General features: G+C 38.7%; 1 protein-coding gene across 1 annotated transcript in view; it reads left to right on the top strand.

The window, feature by feature from the left end:
- SCFD2 (sec1 family domain containing 2) overlaps positions 1-20,472 on the top strand; it is a 163,355-nt gene that overhangs the window by 49,369 nt on the left and 93,514 nt on the right. Inside the window, exon 5 of the mRNA XM_053458443.1 lies at positions 7,644-7,893. Coding sequence (XP_053314418.1) covers positions 7,644-7,893 — 250 coding nt within the window. The remainder of the gene's footprint in view (positions 1-7,643; positions 7,894-20,472) is intronic.

Raw genomic sequence — 20,472 nt, 5'->3', positions numbered from 1 at the left:
CGATTTGTCTGTATTTGTAGAATATTTTTTTTTTTGCCTGCTGGCTGCATGGTAACCATGGTAATCACTGAATACATTTCCTGGCAGAAAATGTTGGCATGAAATAGAAAATATATATTATACAAGCAGTGAAAGCCGATACCCCGTCCTGTTTTGATTTAGGCTGTTAGACGGTTGTGGTCCTACTTTGCACTGCTTATCAATTGTAACCAAGCTCAAGATGGTCTCAAACACATGGGTTTGCTTACAAGGATTTGAAGTATCAAGTTATAATTACATTTTCGAGGAACATTTTATAAAGTAAATGAGTGCATAAAAACTAGAATCAAAATATAAAGTCCAGAACACTTTAGAGGACAAATTGGATGATTGCACGTCTTTAGACAGCAGTCAAATTAACAGCGTGAATTATTGTAAAGCCATTTGACCTTTCTCCCCTTGATTCTAGTCTGGAATAAATTAGCAGATTGTTAACTTCAGCTGTGAATAGTTACATGATTACAGCTCCCATTACTCTCAGCCATGATGGACAACAAGGAACTTTAAAAATAACTTTAGTATCGTCATACAAAACTAAAGTTTTTGTTTTTTTGTTGTTTTTTTTTTTCCAGAGCCCCAAACTTTTTGGGAAGACAGGTTTTACTTTAGAAGTAACAAGCTATTTTCTAAGGGTGACTGATCACAGACAGTGGTCTAGTTAAAGACTTAATGCCCCTGGCAGTGAACAAGGTGATTTTTACAGAGAACAGTCGATGGGATCTTCAGTATATCCTTACGGCTGGGGCTGTGAGAGAAGATTGTGAGAGTCAGCTGATTGTCAGTGCACGTCTGCCCATCAGCTTATTAGATATAAAATGTCGTTAATGTAAATTAAAAATAAATAATAATAAGAATATATATATATATATATATATACAAACACACATACATATAATGCCAGGTATGTTAATTTGTTTCTACTTTTAATTCAGGACTATAAAGACTATTCGCTGTTTTTGACAGTTCAAAGACCATTTATTAATGTTTTTGGAGTTCTCTGGGATTACGTTGAGAGAAAAAAATTGAAAAATTCCCCCTGATCTGTGGTGGCCTCAGAGTGAATCACCGAATACTGTAATGTGCACACCGTTAAGTGGCACATGTGCTAATTGTACTGAAGGCCAACATCATTTTGTAACATAAGGGTTTTCAAAACCAAGGATAACATAGAAAGCTCAAGGGAGGAATACAATGGAGGGTTCTTCCTGTAACAGCAATAATGTTGATTTCTCCTGGGGTACATGAAACAAAAAGTAATTTGAAGGTTTGGACTGTTCTTAAAATTGTCTCAGTATCACAGTTTTGGAATTTAAATGATTAAAGTAGAACAGATCTGTTGCATCAAGCAAAGCGGAAACATCGCATAACACCAGCAACCCACTTCATTAGACCAAGCAGATATGGGCCACACAAAACATTATTATCCTGACAAAGAGGTTTTTTTTTTTTTTTGTTTTTTTTTTTACCTTCTCCCATATTACCTGCTGATGGCAATAACTGGATCTCGGCTAAAATGAGGAGGAATTTGTATGTACGCATGTACATCTTTACTTATTGATTGCTTACAGATTTACTTGACACTTTACAGCTTACAGTATTGTAAAGGGGAGCACAATAAGTGCTGTCATTTATATTTAGTTAAGAAGATCCCAGTTCTGTAGAGCTTTAGAGTCTAATAATAAAAAGAGGACAGGCATAAGGATACAATAAATAGTTCGTCAAGTCTTTTAGTCCTACAATAAAAAGGTGTTTGTTTAGCTTGTTTTGAAGCTTGACAAATGTCTTTCCGCAGAGACTCCTTCTATGGATGCTCCGTTAAGGTTTAAGGCAGGATATTAGAAATTAAATATAGGATGGAATACATGCAATAATAAATTGTCTTAATCTTAAAATGAAGAAAAGGGGAATAAATACATTAGTCCACAAGGAGACTACTTAAATACAAACAAAATGTTTCTCCCAAATAACGGATGATCAACGTACTGTTCCATGTGTACAGAAAATTAGTTACATAGAACTTTTTTAATGTCTTCTTGTTCATTACTGAGGCCTTACCCATATGTAATGTGAATAGATATTTCCCACATTACCATCTTTTTCAGCCTTATGTCTGACTGGTTGGATTTCAGTACTTTATTTCTGACCAAGGGCGACATGAAACATCCATCGGGCTATGCTTTTGTCAATAAAAAAAAAAAAAAGCAGGTGGGCATTTGTGGATGGGTGGCATGCTACTTTTACTGGAAGTGGTGTGTTGGAAGGTATATTTTGCAGAATTGATTTTTGTCATTAACACTGAATTATGCAGTGAGTGTGACTTTCTCAAAATATTTTGTTATCCCACTCTGAGTTCCTACAGTTGAACATCATGTCCATTTATCAGTTATAATTTGCTTTCAACCAAATACACTCAAGTGCTGCTTAACCCAAAACACGAGATGCCGCCTCTCTTGGTAAATATGCATAAAAGTTCACCAATAGCAGCTATGCCGACAATGTGAAGCCACGTCAAGGGGTTTTTAGGTTTACAATATTTTGCCCAATGTTTTGGCCTGTCAATCACGTGATTGAGCCTCCAATTTGTAAGGAGGGTCAGCTTTCATGTTCATCTTTGCTTTTCAACCCACTGTTAAAGGCTTTTCAATTGAAAGTAGCATTAGAAACGTCATTCCTAGTACTGTTGAATGCCCAAACCCTTCCCTTGAAATTACTCTCCAGTCGTAAAATTTTCTACCATTCATAATTTTTGGTGTGAACACTAAATTGTTCTGTGACACCAAAGCAGACATTGATTGAAGCAGGTTGTGTTGTTTGTGATTAAAGCTTAATGCGTTAAGGAGAGCTAAAAAAAAAAACAACTTTTTTTGCTGGGACCTGAGCAGAAAAGACCAAACACCCGTTGTACTCGGAGAACGAAAGTAGTAACCCCAAGCCCCAAGGAAGCTGCACTTGCCCCAGAGGCTCTGGGTGGAGGTTGGGAAGTTGAGACTTCATTACACCTTACTTATTCGAAGTCCATTCTGTTGCAGACTCATCTCTGTTATTTGCATAATCTTGCATTGCAGCCAAATTTAAAGCAAATTCCCAGGACCCTTCTGAAAAAAAGAAAGTTACTTGGAGGTGTCAGTGAAATGGTAACAATGTAATCAGATTTTTAAAGCTTGCTGTGCATGTCTCACACAAATTTTGGCTAGCTTCCTGTATATTTTTTCTCACTTGCGATGTATTATCTGGCTTTTTTATATATGAAAATTGGCATAAAACCACTATAAGCAAGTCTCTCTGTATACACAGCAGCGTTCATTTTACTGCAAGGACGTGGAGCATATTTCAGTTTAGATTCTGAGTTATTTTATCAGACTGTTGGTGCAGCCTAATGGTTTATGATTTGTATATGCAAAGTCATAACTTCTTTTTAAATGTAGTGTAAGTAACATAACATGCATTTGCTGTATATTTACACAGCTGTGTCACTGCTTTTACAATATACATTTAGTAAGATGTTCTGTAATGTATCCTGCAAATATAGTTCACCAACCCCAAATCTCATATGAAAATCTAATAAATAATATGATATAGAGAGTACCAGCTATACTAAGATGTTTGAAAAAGATTTAAGAAAGAATTGTGAATCAATTCTATCCTCCCTCTGGTACTGAAATCCTTACATCATATGATGGGCTCTTTTTAAAAGCAGTGCTTGTGTTACTCCTCTCTAGGGACATCTAGTTGGGTTACTGCTCTTTAGGGACATCTAGTTGGGTTACTCCTCTTTAGGGGCATCTAGTTGGGTTACTGCTCTTTAGGGACATCTAGTTGGGTTACTGCTCTTTAGGGACATCTAGTTGGGTTACTGCTCTTTAGGGACATCTAGTTGGGTTACGCCTTTTTAGGGACATCTAGTTGGGTTACTCCTCTTTAGGGACATCTAGTTGGGTTACGCCTTTTTAGGGACATCTAGTTGGGTTACTGCTCTTTAGGGACATCTAGTTGGGTTACGCCTCTTTAGGGACATCTAGTTGGGTTACGCCTTTTTAGGGACATCTAGTTGGGTTACTGCTCTTTAGGGACATCTAGTTGGGTTACTGCTCTTTAGGGACATCTAGTTGGGTTACTCCTCTCTAGGGGCATCTAGTTGGGTTACTGCTCTTTAGGGACATCTAGTTGGGTTACTCCTCTTTAGGGGCATCTAGTTGGGTTACTGCTCTTTAGGGACATCTAGTTGGGTTACTCCTCTTTAGGGGCATCTAGTTGGGTTACTGCTCTTTAGGGACATCTAGTTGGGTTACGCCTCTTTAGGGACATCTAGTTGGGTTACTCCTCTTTAGGGACATCTAGTTGGGTTGCCAAGTTTAACTGTAAGACTGTTCTACTATTTTATATCTAATAGCAACAAAACCTTGTGTACAGCTAGACTGGTTTTAGTGGGCAATGCAAAACCTATTTAGAGAGTAAAACCATCTATTTCAAACTTTTATTGCAGTTGGGTAAAACTCCACCAATAATTATCCAGTTTTACAGAGCTATGGAAAGAAGGGAATGCACCAGCCCTTACTAACTAATCATTTGCCGGCCAGAGGCACTTCTAAATCATTACGGATGTCCCTGGAGGTTAACATTAAATATATGCCTACGGCACCACTTGAAATGAGTAAAATGTGATATGGAAACAAATTTGCAAGCTGCCTAACAGCACAATTAGATATGCCTACAGTGTTTTGTTTGATGCAGCTATGCATTGGAAAAAGAAATCGGTATTTGGTGTTTCAATTGATTGTCAAAAATAGATACATGTTAATTGATATTGCAATTGCTTTAAAAAAATAATTTAAAAAAAAACAGAAAAACACCAAAAAGTCACATTACCAGTGTATATCTAAGAACTATGTGTATGCTGTTATATGTAGATAGACTCTTTTCCACCCCTGTATTTGTTGTAGATGTTTAATGTGTACATTAGTGGCCAGGAGAAAGCTCGTTGTGTATGATGGATAGATTATGCAACCCATGGTTATAAAGGTTTTACCTTGTGAGTAATGGGTTGTAAAGGACATCTGGTCACTGTCATAAATCACATTAATACTCTGAGTTATTTTGCCCATAAAACTCTTTAACGAATCCTAGAAATCAATTTGTGAAAATGCCAGCGGAGGTTCTGTCTTATTGTTCCCTGCAGTGCTGCTCGGAGATGAAGAGCAGCTCACCTTTCAACAAGGGAGTTTTGCAATATAATGATGTGGTTTTGTACCCTAGCGCTATCAATAAGTCTGCTGTGTCATGTAATGTCTTTTCAACTAGCAGGCGTGTCCCTTCTTGTAGCGTTATACATACACTGCAACATGCCTGGAAAATGCATTACCCTCTGCTCCGTTACAATAAGAATTATATATGAGTCAAATAAATCAAATTATTATAATTATAGATTTTAATCAAAATAAATTACATAATAAAACTTTAACCTGATGTTTTAACTGGACCTGGAAAGTCTTTATGTATGATTTCTTAAGCTAGCTGTTGAATTATCCATGTCAGTGGATTCTTTATGAAGCTTTCCTATCTTAAATCTCCCTGGTTACAAGGTGTTTGATACCTCGCTTAGGACAAGTACTCTGCTGTCCAGGGCACTTTTCATATTTGGGAGAATCCCCCAAACCTAAACAATTTGAGGACAAAATATTGGTACCCTATCCTACAGGACACTTTGGTCATGTGACTTTAGTTTGTCGGGAGATAGTTATCACAAAAGTATGACATTTATGTGGTGCGAAGAGCCAGACAAATCCTCTGAGAGGAGAAACTCATTATATAATGTGATATAGATGATGTACCGGCACGCTGTCTCATATGCTAATTGGTGCATATACCAGTAATAGGACACAGCACACCTCTTCAATGGAAATGGGAATTTATTCCATAAAATGCATTTGAAGGTCAGTGAGGACAGAAATATTGTGTTTTATGCTGGAATAGATTACCATTTCCATTGAAGGAGGTGTACTCTGTCTTTTTTTCTGGTGGATACATGATATTGGGATGAAGCGGAGATTTCTTACATCCTTGTGGTGATGGTTAACATAGAAAATAGAATTTGGCAGCAGATAAGAACCATTCAACCCATCTAGTCTGCTCACTTTTCCGTTAAACCCCAATTAGTCTTTGGTCAGGTCCTATAGTGAGGAAAACTTTGTCTATCACATGCCTTTTACAATTTCTTTACTGTATTAGCCACCACCACTGCTGCTGGGAGACTGTTCTACTTATCTACAATCCTCTGAGTAAAGTAGAACATCCTTACATTACATCTAAACCTCTGACCCTCTAGTTTTAGACCATAACCCCTTGGTCTAACATTTCTCCAATAAGCTTGCTTCCTGTACTTTAAGCGTTTAAATGTTTCTATTGCATCCCCACTCTTTCTTCTTTCCTCCAAGTTTTACACTTGTCCTGCAAGCCACTTACCATTTTTGTAGCTGCCCTCTGAGCTCTCTTCAGTGTATCAATATCCTTCTGGAAACGGGGTCTCCAGAACTGTACATAATACTTTAGGTGAGAGTTGACCAGTGATCTCCGCTCTTCCTTCCTTTTAGTCACCAGAAATAATTACTCCATTGTCACTGACAGAACAGTGTCCTCAATGCTATATATAATGCCTTGGGGTTTAACGTCCTAAGTGCATTATTTTACATTTATCAATATTAAACTGGAGCCATCACACTCTCGACCATTCTTCTAATTTACTTAAGTCATTCTCCACTTGAGTTCTTCCACTAGTAACAAGTCCTTCCTCTGAATATACACCATTAACTACAACCTTCTGCGTCCTATCACTCAACCATTGCCTTATCCATTCAACTATTCTGGCATCCAAAGACTGTGATTTTTTTTATAAGCCTTCTGTGATGGACAGTGTCAAATCCCTTACTAAAATCCAGATAGGCCGTATCAACAGCTCCTCCCTGGTCTGTTATCTTAGTTACCCAGTCAATAAAATAAATTAAGTTAGTTTGACAGTATCTTCCTGTAGTAAACTCGTGAATGGTGTGTGGCCCCGTTAATAGTGACGACTATTACATACATTTCGTTGGTGCATAGAGACATGTGGAAAAAGAAACCCGCTTATGCACAAATTACCCATGGTTTAAATGCAGTTTTTATATATTTTGCCAGGTTCCTGGAGACCTTCTTCCATAATTTAGCAACTCAGTACTTACCTGGGTACTCTCAGACTTGGCTGTTTATCTCTGTGGTTAGGGGACCTATGGATGTTGAGTGGTAGATGCATTGTTTTGCATTCATCGTTGAATGTATACAGCAGGTTTCTACTAGTGGTGAAAGGCACCAACGTAAACAGCATGGGAACTACTGAATAAAAATGGCAAATGAAATTGACTTCAAATGTTTATATTCTCGGAGCATTTTAAGTTCCCGATGTTGATAAATAATTCCTTTTACATCTCGCAGATGCATGTCTACTAGAAAACTGAGCACAGAAAATATATTTGTACTTGTATCTCAACATTTCATTTCTTTTCTTTTGTTTGCAGTAAATAAGCGTTTTCCCCATATCTGTTTAAGAGGTTCTTTCTATTTTCTTTTAATTGCAGAGCACTGGGAAGTCTGAACTACCAATGGTCCTTAACCAGTTGTACCCTATGATTAAATCTCACAATGAAAGGAGCAATGATGATTATAACCTAGAAGATATCATTGTCTTATTAGTTTATATATACTCTGTAACTGGAGACGTCCAAGTGAACACAGAACTTGATATTATGGAAAGTCAAGTAAAGAAGGCACTTATCCGGTCTTTCTCCGATGAACCTGGGCTGAGTCCTTTGCTACAGAAAATAACAGGTATGCAATTTACAAGTTGGTTCTTCATGCCAGTGCAAAGATTATGTATATTTGGAGAATTTGTCTAGACCTTAGGGTTAAACTGTGTAGTCCCACTAAGTAATACAGCTATGTTAGTATTAGAGGTATTTTGACATCGTGATGGGCTAAGCAATATGTGGCCTTATAGTGTGTTTGGGCTTCCCAATATTTATGCTTCAGATAGATACTTTTGAATAGCATTTGCTGTGTGTGTGCATAAACATTCTTTATGCACCTTGGGTGCCCTTTTAGGGAACAGTTCTCCCAAATGTCTTGTGTAGATCAGTACACATTAGATAACAGTAGCACTGCTCAGTGTACTTCACAGCTTTTGTACTGTAAATAGTCCTATTAATAATCTCTTCTAAAAGAAAATCAGAACTTAAGTCAGAAACATAACACTCACATCTGTGCCGATATTTCTCAACTTTTACATAACAACATAGATGACCAAGTGAACCCAATGGTCGCTTTTTAGTGAATAGATATCAAAATGTTTCTAAAGAAAAGTTGGAACGTTGATAATTTTACATTTGGTGGTATAAAGTTAGTTCGTTTTTGAACAGTTAATGAAACAGCAGTAAAAGAAAATGACTGGATATACAGAAACATTTTCATTTATTCAAGAAAACTGAGGAGCACAGCAAGATGTTATAACTGAAGGTTTTATATCAGAATGTACACTAATTTATGCACAACTGAACAACAAAGCACACTAGGGGGTACATGTCACGTTGGTTATAGAATTAGATGGCAGATAAGAGCCAATTGGCCCATCTAGTCTGCCCATATTTCCTGATGTAAAGACTCAAACCTTAATCCGACCTTTGTCTCGTCTAAGATTCAGGATAGCTTTATTCATATCCCATGCATGTTTAAATGTTGTCACTGTATTAGCCTCTACCACCTCTTATGGGAGGCTGTTCCATTTATATATTATCTTGTTCTAATATTTCTTCCCCTTTGAAATAAAACTTCCCTCCTTTGCTTTGTTAAATCCCTGTAAGTGTTTCTGTCACATCTCTCCTCTCTCTTCTTTCCTTCAAGCTATAAGATCCCTTGGTCTCCAAAACTGTACGCAGTGCTCTAGGCGAGGCCTTACCAGGGATCTGTAACGTGGGAGAACCATGGCGTTGCCTGCTTACCTTTAAGTCGTCAGAAATAATTACTAGATTGTGTGCACACGGGCCAAAAAACGTTGTGCCACACTGCGGTAGCACAGCCTAAAGTGTACCCCTACAAGGTGCAACATTTGCCAGGCTGAGTCATGACACTTACAAACCATTTACACCTTTTCCTTAAGCATGGTTTCCATTAACTCTCTAACCACTGACTTAAGACTCACTGGTCTGTAGTTGGCTGAGTATTTCCTGCGGCGTTTATTGTGAAGAGGTACTACAATTGCCAACTTCCAATCTTCTGAAAGTACTCCTGCCAGTAGTGACTGGTTAGATAAGTCCGCCAACGGTTTCGACAGGACACGTCAAAACGCTTTAAATAATGTTTTGGTGTATCCCATCGGGTCAAATGGATTTGTCTGTTTTTTCTTTGGAAAGTTCAAGTAGAACAACTTTCTGTAAACACTCATGCTTTACATGTCTCCCTATTTATCTTTTCTAACTGAGGTTCCTTTACATTCCTCTGTGAAAAACAGAACATAAGTATTTCTTTAAGCAGTAGGCTACATCTGTATCCTCATTTATGCAAGTCCCTTCATTCTTCTTTATTTAAAGTATTACTGGTTTGCATTTTCTTCTTGCATATCTCAAAGGATTTGTTCTTATCACCTTTTCCTGGAACCTAACCTAATGTGTATGTGAGGACTGCTAGTACTAGTATGATTATTATTTGAGGCTTCAAACATCAGAATTTACATTTCTATTCATGCCTGAATGTTTGGGTCAGGTGAGTCCAAACCAAAGTAATCACCTCCTCTGGCTCTCTGCTTCCTACCAGCTGCCATGGACCCAAACATCCTCAGGGACCATGCACAGTTTACCCCTGTTAGTATTTCAGTGCCCTTGCTGACCCTGGCGTGTTAGAAAGATAAGGCTTGGTTAGCGACAAATAAACTGCAGCAAGTATTAAGTAGAAGCGAGAGTTCATCCACTCTTCCAGTGCTTTGTTCCATTGGCATTTTGTGTCTGGAACATGAGCAGGTCCTCGGCCATGGTATGTGTCTCAGGGTCTGCTTTTGTGTGTTGAAATGCCCTGCTTGGGATGGTTACAGTAAACCGTATTTTATAAATAAAATACCCATTAATGCCGTTAAAGATTTTATAACTGTGTTTGAGAAAACTTTGCTGTGAATGCAGTAAGTCATGAGTTTGATTATTCAAAACCTTAAAAACTATATATAAGAAAAAGTTATTATTATAAAGACACAAGGATGTACCCTTAACATATATTTATAAAGGCATGCATACGTGCGTGGATTGCATTAGAGTGAGTTTCTCTAACAGTGTTATTTGATCACATCGGCAAGCATTGTCTGTCTGCATACAACACACACGTATGGGGTCCAGAAACAAATGTTTGCCCGAGCCCCCATTAAACTTTGACAGCCCTGGATAGTTTGACTTCTTTCTTGCAGCGTACATGTCAACCTCTCGTTTTATATTTGATCTGACCCTGGCTCTGTTATAATACTTTGATGATACTTGGTGTGTTGTACAGGACGGCTTTTTAAATCTGCTGCACAATTTGCAACCGTCTGTCCTCTTAGAATAATTCAAATAGCTATGTTAATAAAAAAAATACATTTACAAGCAGCCAATCTGAAACTTGTTTCTGTTTTAGTGAATTATCTTTAAACATGGCATTCTTTGTAGCTGATGCATTTGTTCTTTATACATCTGGATTTTTACTTGGAATTTAATAAAATTGATGCTTTGATTCTTGCGTAATGGGTCCCTGTGGTAAAATGTGAGCTGAATTTGTAATTTTTTCCTATATCTCTAAATAACAGCATCACTAAATCTTGCAATGTTGTGTAATTTTCTTTTCATATTTTTTGTATGTATAGTGTTAAGATTTACAATATTCAAAAAAACTATTTTTTTTGTGTGTTTGCCCCCCCCATCATCCATCCAATTGTACTATTATAACAGCAGTTTAATGAACACCAGTGAGTGATTTGTACGGTCATATACCTTGTGTTAGTGGCCCTTTTTTGGCCAACTATGTTTTGTATATTAAGCATTTCTTCCAGTATCTATCATAGTACAGCCATCAGAGCGTTTTATGACAAAACATGTCCAACCAAGGATGTTTTATTTTAGTAATTGTTAGGAAACTTTTCTTCTAATCTTTTAGCATTATTTATATATTTTTTCTTAATTTGTTTATTTTTGATAACTGTGAGCTTATTTGAGCAGTTAACTTTTTAATGTAATCTTTATGAATCAATAAATAACTGGTCATCAATATGCCACTGCATATTCAGAATGAGGTTATATCTTAGCTAATTTTTCCACCAGTCTAGATTTTACTTGGTAATAGAACATATTTTGATGTTTTGTACCTTTTCTATTTAATAATATAACCCCCCCCCCCAATCTGCATCATTTTCTTCCCCTTCCTAAAACATTTACCATAATAGCATTACAAAGCTTCGTGGTTGTAAACAATCTCCAGTGCAAGTAGTTTATACAGTCTGCCAATTCAATACAGGTACGGTCCAGGATGAACAGGAAGTATGTGTAACAACTTCCTGCTTGAGCTAATAGTAGAATTCCAGTGCAGTCTTCAGACTTCACAAGCTTATGTAAGTTAACATCTACTGTGTTGACCTAATAAAAGATATTAACTTCAACTAAACACTCCATTTGTGAAAGGAGCAACCATAGCAATATTTTCCATTGTCTTATACAGACCATCGTCATACTTTGGGCTTTCGAAACTCTACAATACGTTCACGTTTAGTGGTGATTTATTTCTAACCTTCTTACTCTGAGTCAACCCTGAGGAGGCCTGCTTTTCACAGAGCGAGCTATATATTAATTGGGCTTTTAGCATTCATTACTTGGCCACCTTCCAGCCAGGGTTCGTCGGACCTTTCTCTGCAATCCATCTTTCCAACTGGGGTCTCAGTTCAACATAGGGAATAATATCTATATAATCTCACTGCCTGCCTTTCTTTCTTTTTTTTATGTTCATATGTTACCTATTTATTCTTCATTCGGCACCTGGTCTGAATTGGCCTCAAACTGAATGGTAATTTTCATTGAAGTGTTTATAACATGCAGTCTCTCTTAACACGAGACATATGCCTGGAGCTGTGCAGGCCCCCTGTACTCCTGCCAACTTTACAAGTCGGCCAACTAGAACAGGAAATCAATATACTGCTACATTTGTTAGTCTGCTATTATTATTTTTTCAACATGCAAATATCTCATGGACTTCTCCCCAGAAAGCTTCAGTAACTGAATTACAATGTATAGTATAGACACATATACATTTTAGGTTGTGCTGCAATCTGTTCTCAAGCCACGTAGTTATTTTAGTTTACGTGAATCAAATCTTTTATGTATTACTGCAGATTTTCATGGCTTCCTTGATTATTTCAACATTTGTCAGCCAAAAAAGCAACGTGAAATCGCAGCCTTGGATGTATTTCACTTAATTAAATTAAAGTCCCAGCAGCCCAGTGTATAAAGCACATGACTTTTTTAAAATTGACTTCTAGCATTTACTGCTTTGTATTTTGTCTTTATCTCCATGGATTCAACTTTTTTTTTATTTTTTTTTTTGTCCCTAAAAATTCAAAGGGCTTTCCAAAATTGTCTGTGTGGCATTTCTAAGTGTCCAACAACCTTCCCAGTGAGTGCCAGGGAGCTGGAAACGAGCGGCTTCGGCTCAGGTTGTGGAACGTTTGGACTGTGTATTTGGCTTTGGATAACAGCTCCCGTCCTGCTAAGGCAATAGGAAGGCCAAGTTATTAAGCCTGTAGCTGGTATACATTGTAACGGCTGTAAAGTGATACCCGTGGGGGGTACCCTTGGCACGTGTTCTTCAGAGTAGTCAGCATTACTTGGCTGCGGTGAGTGCATCAGGTCCTTTTAGATTCAACAGTAATAAGCATTTTCAATGAATCCGCAGCCGGTTTCTTGGCATAGCTCCCTCTTTTTACCTTCGCTGTGCTTTATCCTTCTCATTTATTTTCTCTGAAAAGCCAGTCCTCCTTTTTTTATGATACATTTAATAGAGGGAGTATTTTATTACTGAAATTTGAACACACTTTCTTAATTCTCCCAGTAGAAGACATGTCTCTGGGTTTGCAAACTGCACATTGAATTATTGTTTTAAGATTATTTATTAAAGATCTGCAGTATGATTAGTCTCAAGTAACTGCACACGTTACACCCACACACTTAATGCAAAATGTTACTATTTTAAGCGTTTTCATTTATTTATTACATGGTGACCTTGTACTGGAGCCATACAGAGTGTACCGCTTCTCTTAAGGGAACAGTCAGGTATTATTTATTTTTTTTTGCATGGTTGTGGGTGCCCTTGGACAGGCATACAGCAAACGTATAGAACCACTGCTCATTTCAATGGCACCTTATTAAAGTACTAAATGTTCTGTACATACAGGAGTTACCTGAATCATGGACTGTGCTTGGCTGACACATGGCATTAGTGACTATGTTTGAATCTCCTTGAACTTTAACCTTTTTAGTGACATAAGTGTGAACAGTATATTGTCACTAGCACATATTTAATGACACAAAACTCTCCTTTTAGTTCTGCCATTATTTCAGCTCACCTTCACGTCAACCGTAAAATGTTTTAGATTTATGGTGAAAGAGCCTCGTTAGAGATTAGCGTGAGCTCTGCAGGTCATTGAGAAGAATTCCCTGAAGGAAATGGTCTGATTCTTTCATTTTAAGGAAAATCATGCATTGCTTGTCACACTTCCCAAAGTTCAAGGACTTTATTGCTTTATTGCTCTTAAAATCTAGACTGAGCTAATTGCCTTAAAAGACTAATAAACATTTATGGTGGTAATATGTTCACATAGCAATCACTGAGATACAAGTGTAGGCTGTAACTGGCATATACCATATATACCATATAGGGCTGCAACTAACGATTATTTTAATAATCGATTAATCGGCCGATTATTTTTTCGATTAATCGGTTAATCGGATAAAAAAAAACAATATGCAAATTTTTCGTTTATTTAAAAGAATTTAATGAACTGGATGTTAAAAAACAACTTAAAATTTACATTAACATTCTTATTTTGTTATGATGTAATAAAAAACAATATTTTCAAAGTACAAGAACCCAAACACAATATTTATGAAACAAAATAACCCCAAACATTCTGAAAAGAGGTGGACTATTACTGTTCAAGAAACTTTGCCCCAGCACTTTGCACTTTGCACCCAGCACTTTGCACCCAGCCCTGGCACTTTGCACCCAGCACTTTGCACCCAGCACTTTGCCCCAGCCCTGGCACTTTGCATCCAGCACTTTGCACCCAGCATTCAGCACTTTGCACCAGCACTTTGCACCCAGCCCTGGCACTTTGCACCCAGCACTTTGCACCCAGCCCTGGCACTTTGCACCCAGCACTGGCACTTTGCACCCAGCACTTTGCACTGTGCCCCTGCACCCAGTCTCTAACTCTGCCCTGCACCCAGCCCTGCCCCCACATTCTGCCCTGCCCCCACACTCACACTCTGCCCTGCACCCACTCTGCCCTGCACCCACACTCACACCCTGCCCTGCATCCCCACCCCCACTCTGCCCTGCACCCAGTCTCCCACTCTGCTCTGCACCCACACTCACACCCTGCATCCCCACCCCCACTCTGCCCTGCACCCCCCACTCCCACTCTGCCCTGCACCCCCACCCCCACTCTGCCCTGCACCCCCACCCCCACTCTGCCCTGCACCCACACTCACGAACCGCTCTGTGCGAATGGAGCCACTCGCACAGAGCGAACCGCTCTGTGCGAATGGAGCCACTCGCACAGAGCGAACCGCTCTGTGCGAATGGAGCCACTCGCACAGAGCGAACCGCTCTGTGCGAATGGAGCCACTCGCACAGAGCGAACCGCTCTGTGCGAATGGAGCCACTCGCACAGAGCGAACCGCTCTGTGCGAATGGAGCCACTCGCACAGAGCGAACCGCTCTGTGCGAGTGGAGCCACTCGCACAGAGCGAACCGCTCTGTGCGAGTGGCTCTGTGCGATCCGTGCACATAGACATGAAGAATACTTACCTCCGGAACGCGTCACATCCGTCACGTAGCTAAAAGAAGGCGGAGACTGCAGAGCGTGTAGCAGAAGCGGGGAACGCTCGCGGAGGTAAGTAAAAGGAGCCGAGTGCTCCAACAACGAATTGATCACTCGATTAATCGATAACGGAAATCGTTATCGATGATTTCCGTTATCGATTATTATCGATTTTATCGATTCGTTGTTTCAGCTCTAATACCATATATACCAAATATACCATATAACACAGAGCAGCAGGCATTCTTTACCATTACCTAGTGGTTTGCTGGCTCGGTTACCTATTGTGCTGAGTTTGATGGCACATACCGAACACCCTTGGATACTCTTTGGCTTTGTGTGACTTATTCTTGGCGTGTAGACAATTCCTCTTTTTCACATCAGTTTTACTTGATATTGCCGTAAAAGAGACTTGATCACCCATATGAAACATGTACGTTGTATTTTGTGTTCTATTTTGATCAAGATACAGTGAACACTTAAGAAACCTTTGAATTTTGTGTTTTGATTCTATTTTTTTTTCGTAATTTAACATGTCATCCATAAGTTTGGGAAAGTGACAGAAAGATCATTGTTGGAGAAAACTGATGATCTTAAAGAGACAGGTTCATGTTTTAAAGTATCAGTGAAACAGGTCTACATGCGGAGCAGAGCAGACTTCTATATTTAGGATGAAAAAACACTTGTATATCAAATGATGTGAATGGTTGTGTTGCATATCACATAACATAAGAAGCCAGACTGTTTCACAATATCGATACACAACACCCATATTAGCTATTATATATTCTGTAACTCCGTTCTGTGAGACACTCAAGTGCATATGGTAGCTTTGTCCCATGTAAATTATTATGGAAGAATTTGGCAGAATCCCCACCACACACATACACATTGCATGTTTCCTCACCCCCCAGGTCCTTGTCTTGCAGTTGATGGGATCATACACATCTTCTTTTTGTACATGCTCGCTATACTCACTGACAGCCAGCTCTAGCAATAGCTCACACAACAAGCAAGAGCCGCTCCTGGGCATATGTGTATTAAAATTGCTTCCGTTGAAATTGAACGGATGTGAGGGATGGAGGAACCGTCTACGTGTGCAGACAGCGCCTCAGAAACATATCACTGCACTTGGTTTTATTGGCTACCAATACTGAATCTTCAACAGTTTTGGTTAACTTGCTATGATACTGCATTGTTCTCTTTTTATCAAATTTTGCCAAATACCGTATTTGCTCGATTATAAGACGAGGTTTTTTTCAGAGCAAATGCTCTGAAAAATACCCCTCGTCTTATAATCGGGGTCGTCTTCTAATCAGACCTCAAATAGAGGTCTGATAAGGAGACTAAGATCCAGATCCCCCGCACCGCTGCAGGGGACCTGGATCCTCCTGTCGTCGCCCCCCCCTCCCCACACACTTACCGGTGCTTCCGGAGGTGAAGTTGGCAGCGGGGGTTTGTATGCGTCCGTCGCAAATACCTTCCCCGACTGTCAGAGATAAGAGTTCCAGAGTTCCTGATCTCTGACAGCCGGGGAAGGTATTTGCGACGGACGCATACAAACCCCCGCTGCCAACTCCACCTCCTTCCGGCTGCCGCGGAATGAGACGTCAACCCGCTGCCCCGGCAATACAGCAGGAAATTGGAAGCACCGGTAAGTAAGTGTGTGTGTGTGTGTGTGTGTGTGTGTGTGTGTAGGCAGGGCATTTCTGGAATGCCTTACACCCCTATATGCCACTCTGGCACTTAGGGGGTTAAAAGGCATATTATGGGGCAGAGTGGCATATAGGGAGGTATAAGGCATTTCAGGAGGCAGAGTGGCGTTAAGGGGGCATTTAATAGTGCACTCTGCCTCCTGAAATGCCTTATACCTCCCTATATGCCACTCTGCCCCATAATATGCCTTTTAACCCCCTAAATGCCAGAGTGGCATATAGGGGTATAAGGCATTTCTGGAGGCAGAGTGCTCTATATAATGCCTTTTAACTCCCTTAATGCCACTCTGCCTCCTGGAATGCCTTATACCTCCCTATATGCCACTCTGCCCCATAATATGCATTTTAACCCCCTAAATGCCAGAATGGGATATAGGGGTATAAGGCATTTCTGGAGGCAGAGTGGCACATAGGGGGTCAAAAGGCATACCATGGGGCACAGTGGCATATAGAGGGTTAAAAGGCATATCATGGGCCACAGTGCCATATTGGTGTGGCAAGCCTGGGGGCAGATGTGCGTAACTGGGGGACAGGTTGGAAAATACAAGAAATAAAAACAAAAAAAAAATATTTTTCTCAATCATAGCTTTTATTAAAAAAAATAGTTTACATGAATTAACATTTACTGGTAAAACTTTTTTCCTTTAGGGTCGTCTTATATTCAGGCTTTTTCTTTTTTTCCTAAGTTAATATTCAGATTTTGGGGGGTCGTCTTATAATCAGGGTCGTCTTATAATCGAGCAAATACGGTAAATGAGGGTACTCAATCGCCTTATTTACATCAATGCCTGGTGATCAGGTATGGTCTTGTATTGATTCCCCTGCCCTCCCCGAGTCACACCCGCAGGGATGTACAGTTACCCCTCCACAACCCATGAGTGCCTCAAGATAAATGCCCCAATCACCCAACACACGCTAAATAGAAGTCCCTTTCCTAGTCTCTTAAACTAAAGAATGAAATGCTTTGGTATAATCTACAGAAGGCTTTTAAATATGAAGATAATCAAAGGAACAACTTTTACGTATTATTGTGTCCCACCATTTTGCCTTTTTCCTTTACGCTATAAAATTGGTCTTACGTGTAGAAAACACGCCAACATTTCTTATATTCCCTTATTAGACTGCAGCACCTCTGTGTACTATGACATTAAGATATTTTTGCAATCAGAATATATTATAGTTGGCAGCTGTAACAAAGCAATGGCTCTTTATTTCTAGAATGGCAAAAAAGCATATATATATATATATATATATATATATATATATATATATATATATATATATATATATATATGTCAAAATATATAAAAACCAGAAGCAAATGTGTCTCGCATGAGTTATTTTAAATAAAATAGCATTTTCTTTACATACCCAGTAATACATACACATCTTAAGTGCTTTGTTAGTTTAGTTAGCAGTAGCAGATGTGCAACATAGCACCCAAGTTGTTGCCAGGAAAGTTAGCAAAACATTGATTATTAAATAATTCTTGGTATTTTTATTAATGGTATATAGCCTGTATGAACCCTGGTAGACGTGGGAAGACCCCACTAATACGGTTTTATTTTAGTTGTCTGAAACCATACCATTCCGCTGCTCCGATTTTCTAATCACCTTTCTCTGCACATATGATAAAGAACATCACCCACCCCGTTAGTTTTCTGTGGCTGTTTTCCCATCGCCACTGAGCGTGGTGCTTGGAATAACATTACCGCAGTGTTATCTGCGCTACAAAAAGGCTGTTGTGTAAAAACCTGCAGCTGTTGGTGTCCCTTTCACTGGTGCGGATCAATGATAGACATTGTACATGCAATTTGTATGTGGGAGATAGGTCTTCCTGAGGAAACAGATGCTTTGTGAACACCTCATTGTGAGATTTGCTAATTAATAGGAGTGAAATCAAATTTGTGTTAAGCTTTACAAGTTGATGGAAGGCAGAATGAAGCCAGAGGAGATGTAAATGAATGAGAAGAGACAAGGTGTAACAGACTCGCGTATGTGAGGGCAAAAGGGAGATCCTCACCTTTGCTCCCATCAGTGAATCCGAGGTCACAGCTGTGCATTACTGAGGCTGATTGATAAATATCTAGGCAAATCTTCAGCATTGACCTTGACAGCCAAGACTAAATGAGCTTTACGTTGTATGTCCTTCTCCCCATATTACACCGTGTCTGCAGCTCCTAGGAAAGGTTCGTTGCGAGTAAAGGGTTTGTCTGGAGGATACCTCGAGGCTCATAAATAATAATAAAAATCCCATGTACATGTAACTGAGTTTTATTTGATAATCAGTCGGTGTGCTGATTTTCAATATGGTGTATTAGCTTTATTTTAACTTACTTTCATTATTAATGTAAAAAAAGGAGCGGGAGAAGAATTTTAAATATATAATATATTCACAATGGTCATGAAAAAATATATATTTTATACCTAAATAGTTATGTTTTCATAAATCTACACAGAAAATCACACAGAACACAGATAATCCCTATAGATAATTGCACTTAGGTCTAGGTGATAAGGAATTCACGCACAAAATATATTTTCTATAAGAATTGGTGTGATTCACAATGTATCCTGATTTCATTTACTTTCAATGGGCTCATATACCATCAATAGAAAAGAAAACAAAAACATTTCACTGTATACAAGTATATACATTTAATCGTACTATCCCATAGAAAGGCTCTTTCATTAAATGGATGTAAGATATCGTCTAGGGTTCTCACACAATTCACATAAACTCACAAAGAATACCGGCCATGCTGTTAGAAATCCAGGCGATTGTCCATAAAGTTACCTGTCTTGCTTGCCAGCCACCTATGTAGGCTCATCAAGCTAAAAAGGCTACTCTACGGCGTAACACTTAACATGGAGAGGAATTGTTTTGAGAGCTGTTACAAATGTTAAGCAGCTGTGCAAAAAATGAGACTATTTAAGTTGTCGTGAAATATTGCTATGTGAAAAGGGCCTGCATTCTGTCTGTTTAGTGTTAATAAGTAAGCATTCAGAAGCAATGCCATATCTCCAGTATCTGAATCCTTCTTTTGGAATGCAGTATAAGAAACATTTTGAACACTTCCATTTTTTCCATGAGAACAGAACACGAAGGGAAAATTGGCTTCATTTTAGAAATCCAACGAATATTATTGTCTGCAATAGTTTCTTTAAAAACTTCATAGAAAGTAAACAACTGTACATTCTTCCTCAGTGCCTCTTTTTTATTATTTTTAAATGGTTAGCTTGATTTCAAATAATGACCAAGGCATATATTTTATAAGGTCTAGAGATAGAGAAAATTACATGTACATTGGTACTAATCAAATTCTGATATAAAACTGCTCAGCAAATAAACCGTAGCGCACCTGTCATTTTTGTTATTTCATTCCAAGGATCAACAGCATACTTTTTTAACTTATATTTTTGTTTTTCGTAAATATGGCAAAAGAACATTATATCAAAATTGTAAAATAAATTGTTACCAAAGACATACACATCTAAACTTGTATCACATTTCCATTTATTATATCAGTTCAGAAAAATTCTACAGCAAAAGGGAAAAAAGGATTCTCATATTACAAAAAAAATCAACAAAAA

The sequence above is a fragment of the Spea bombifrons genome, chromosome 1 (assembly GCF_027358695.1).
Source record: "Spea bombifrons isolate aSpeBom1 chromosome 1, aSpeBom1.2.pri, whole genome shotgun sequence".
NCBI lineage: Eukaryota > Metazoa > Chordata > Amphibia > Anura > Pelobatidae > Spea > Spea bombifrons.
The sequence above is the reverse complement of the archived record's forward strand: the minus strand, read 5'-3'. Positions and strand labels throughout refer to the sequence as shown.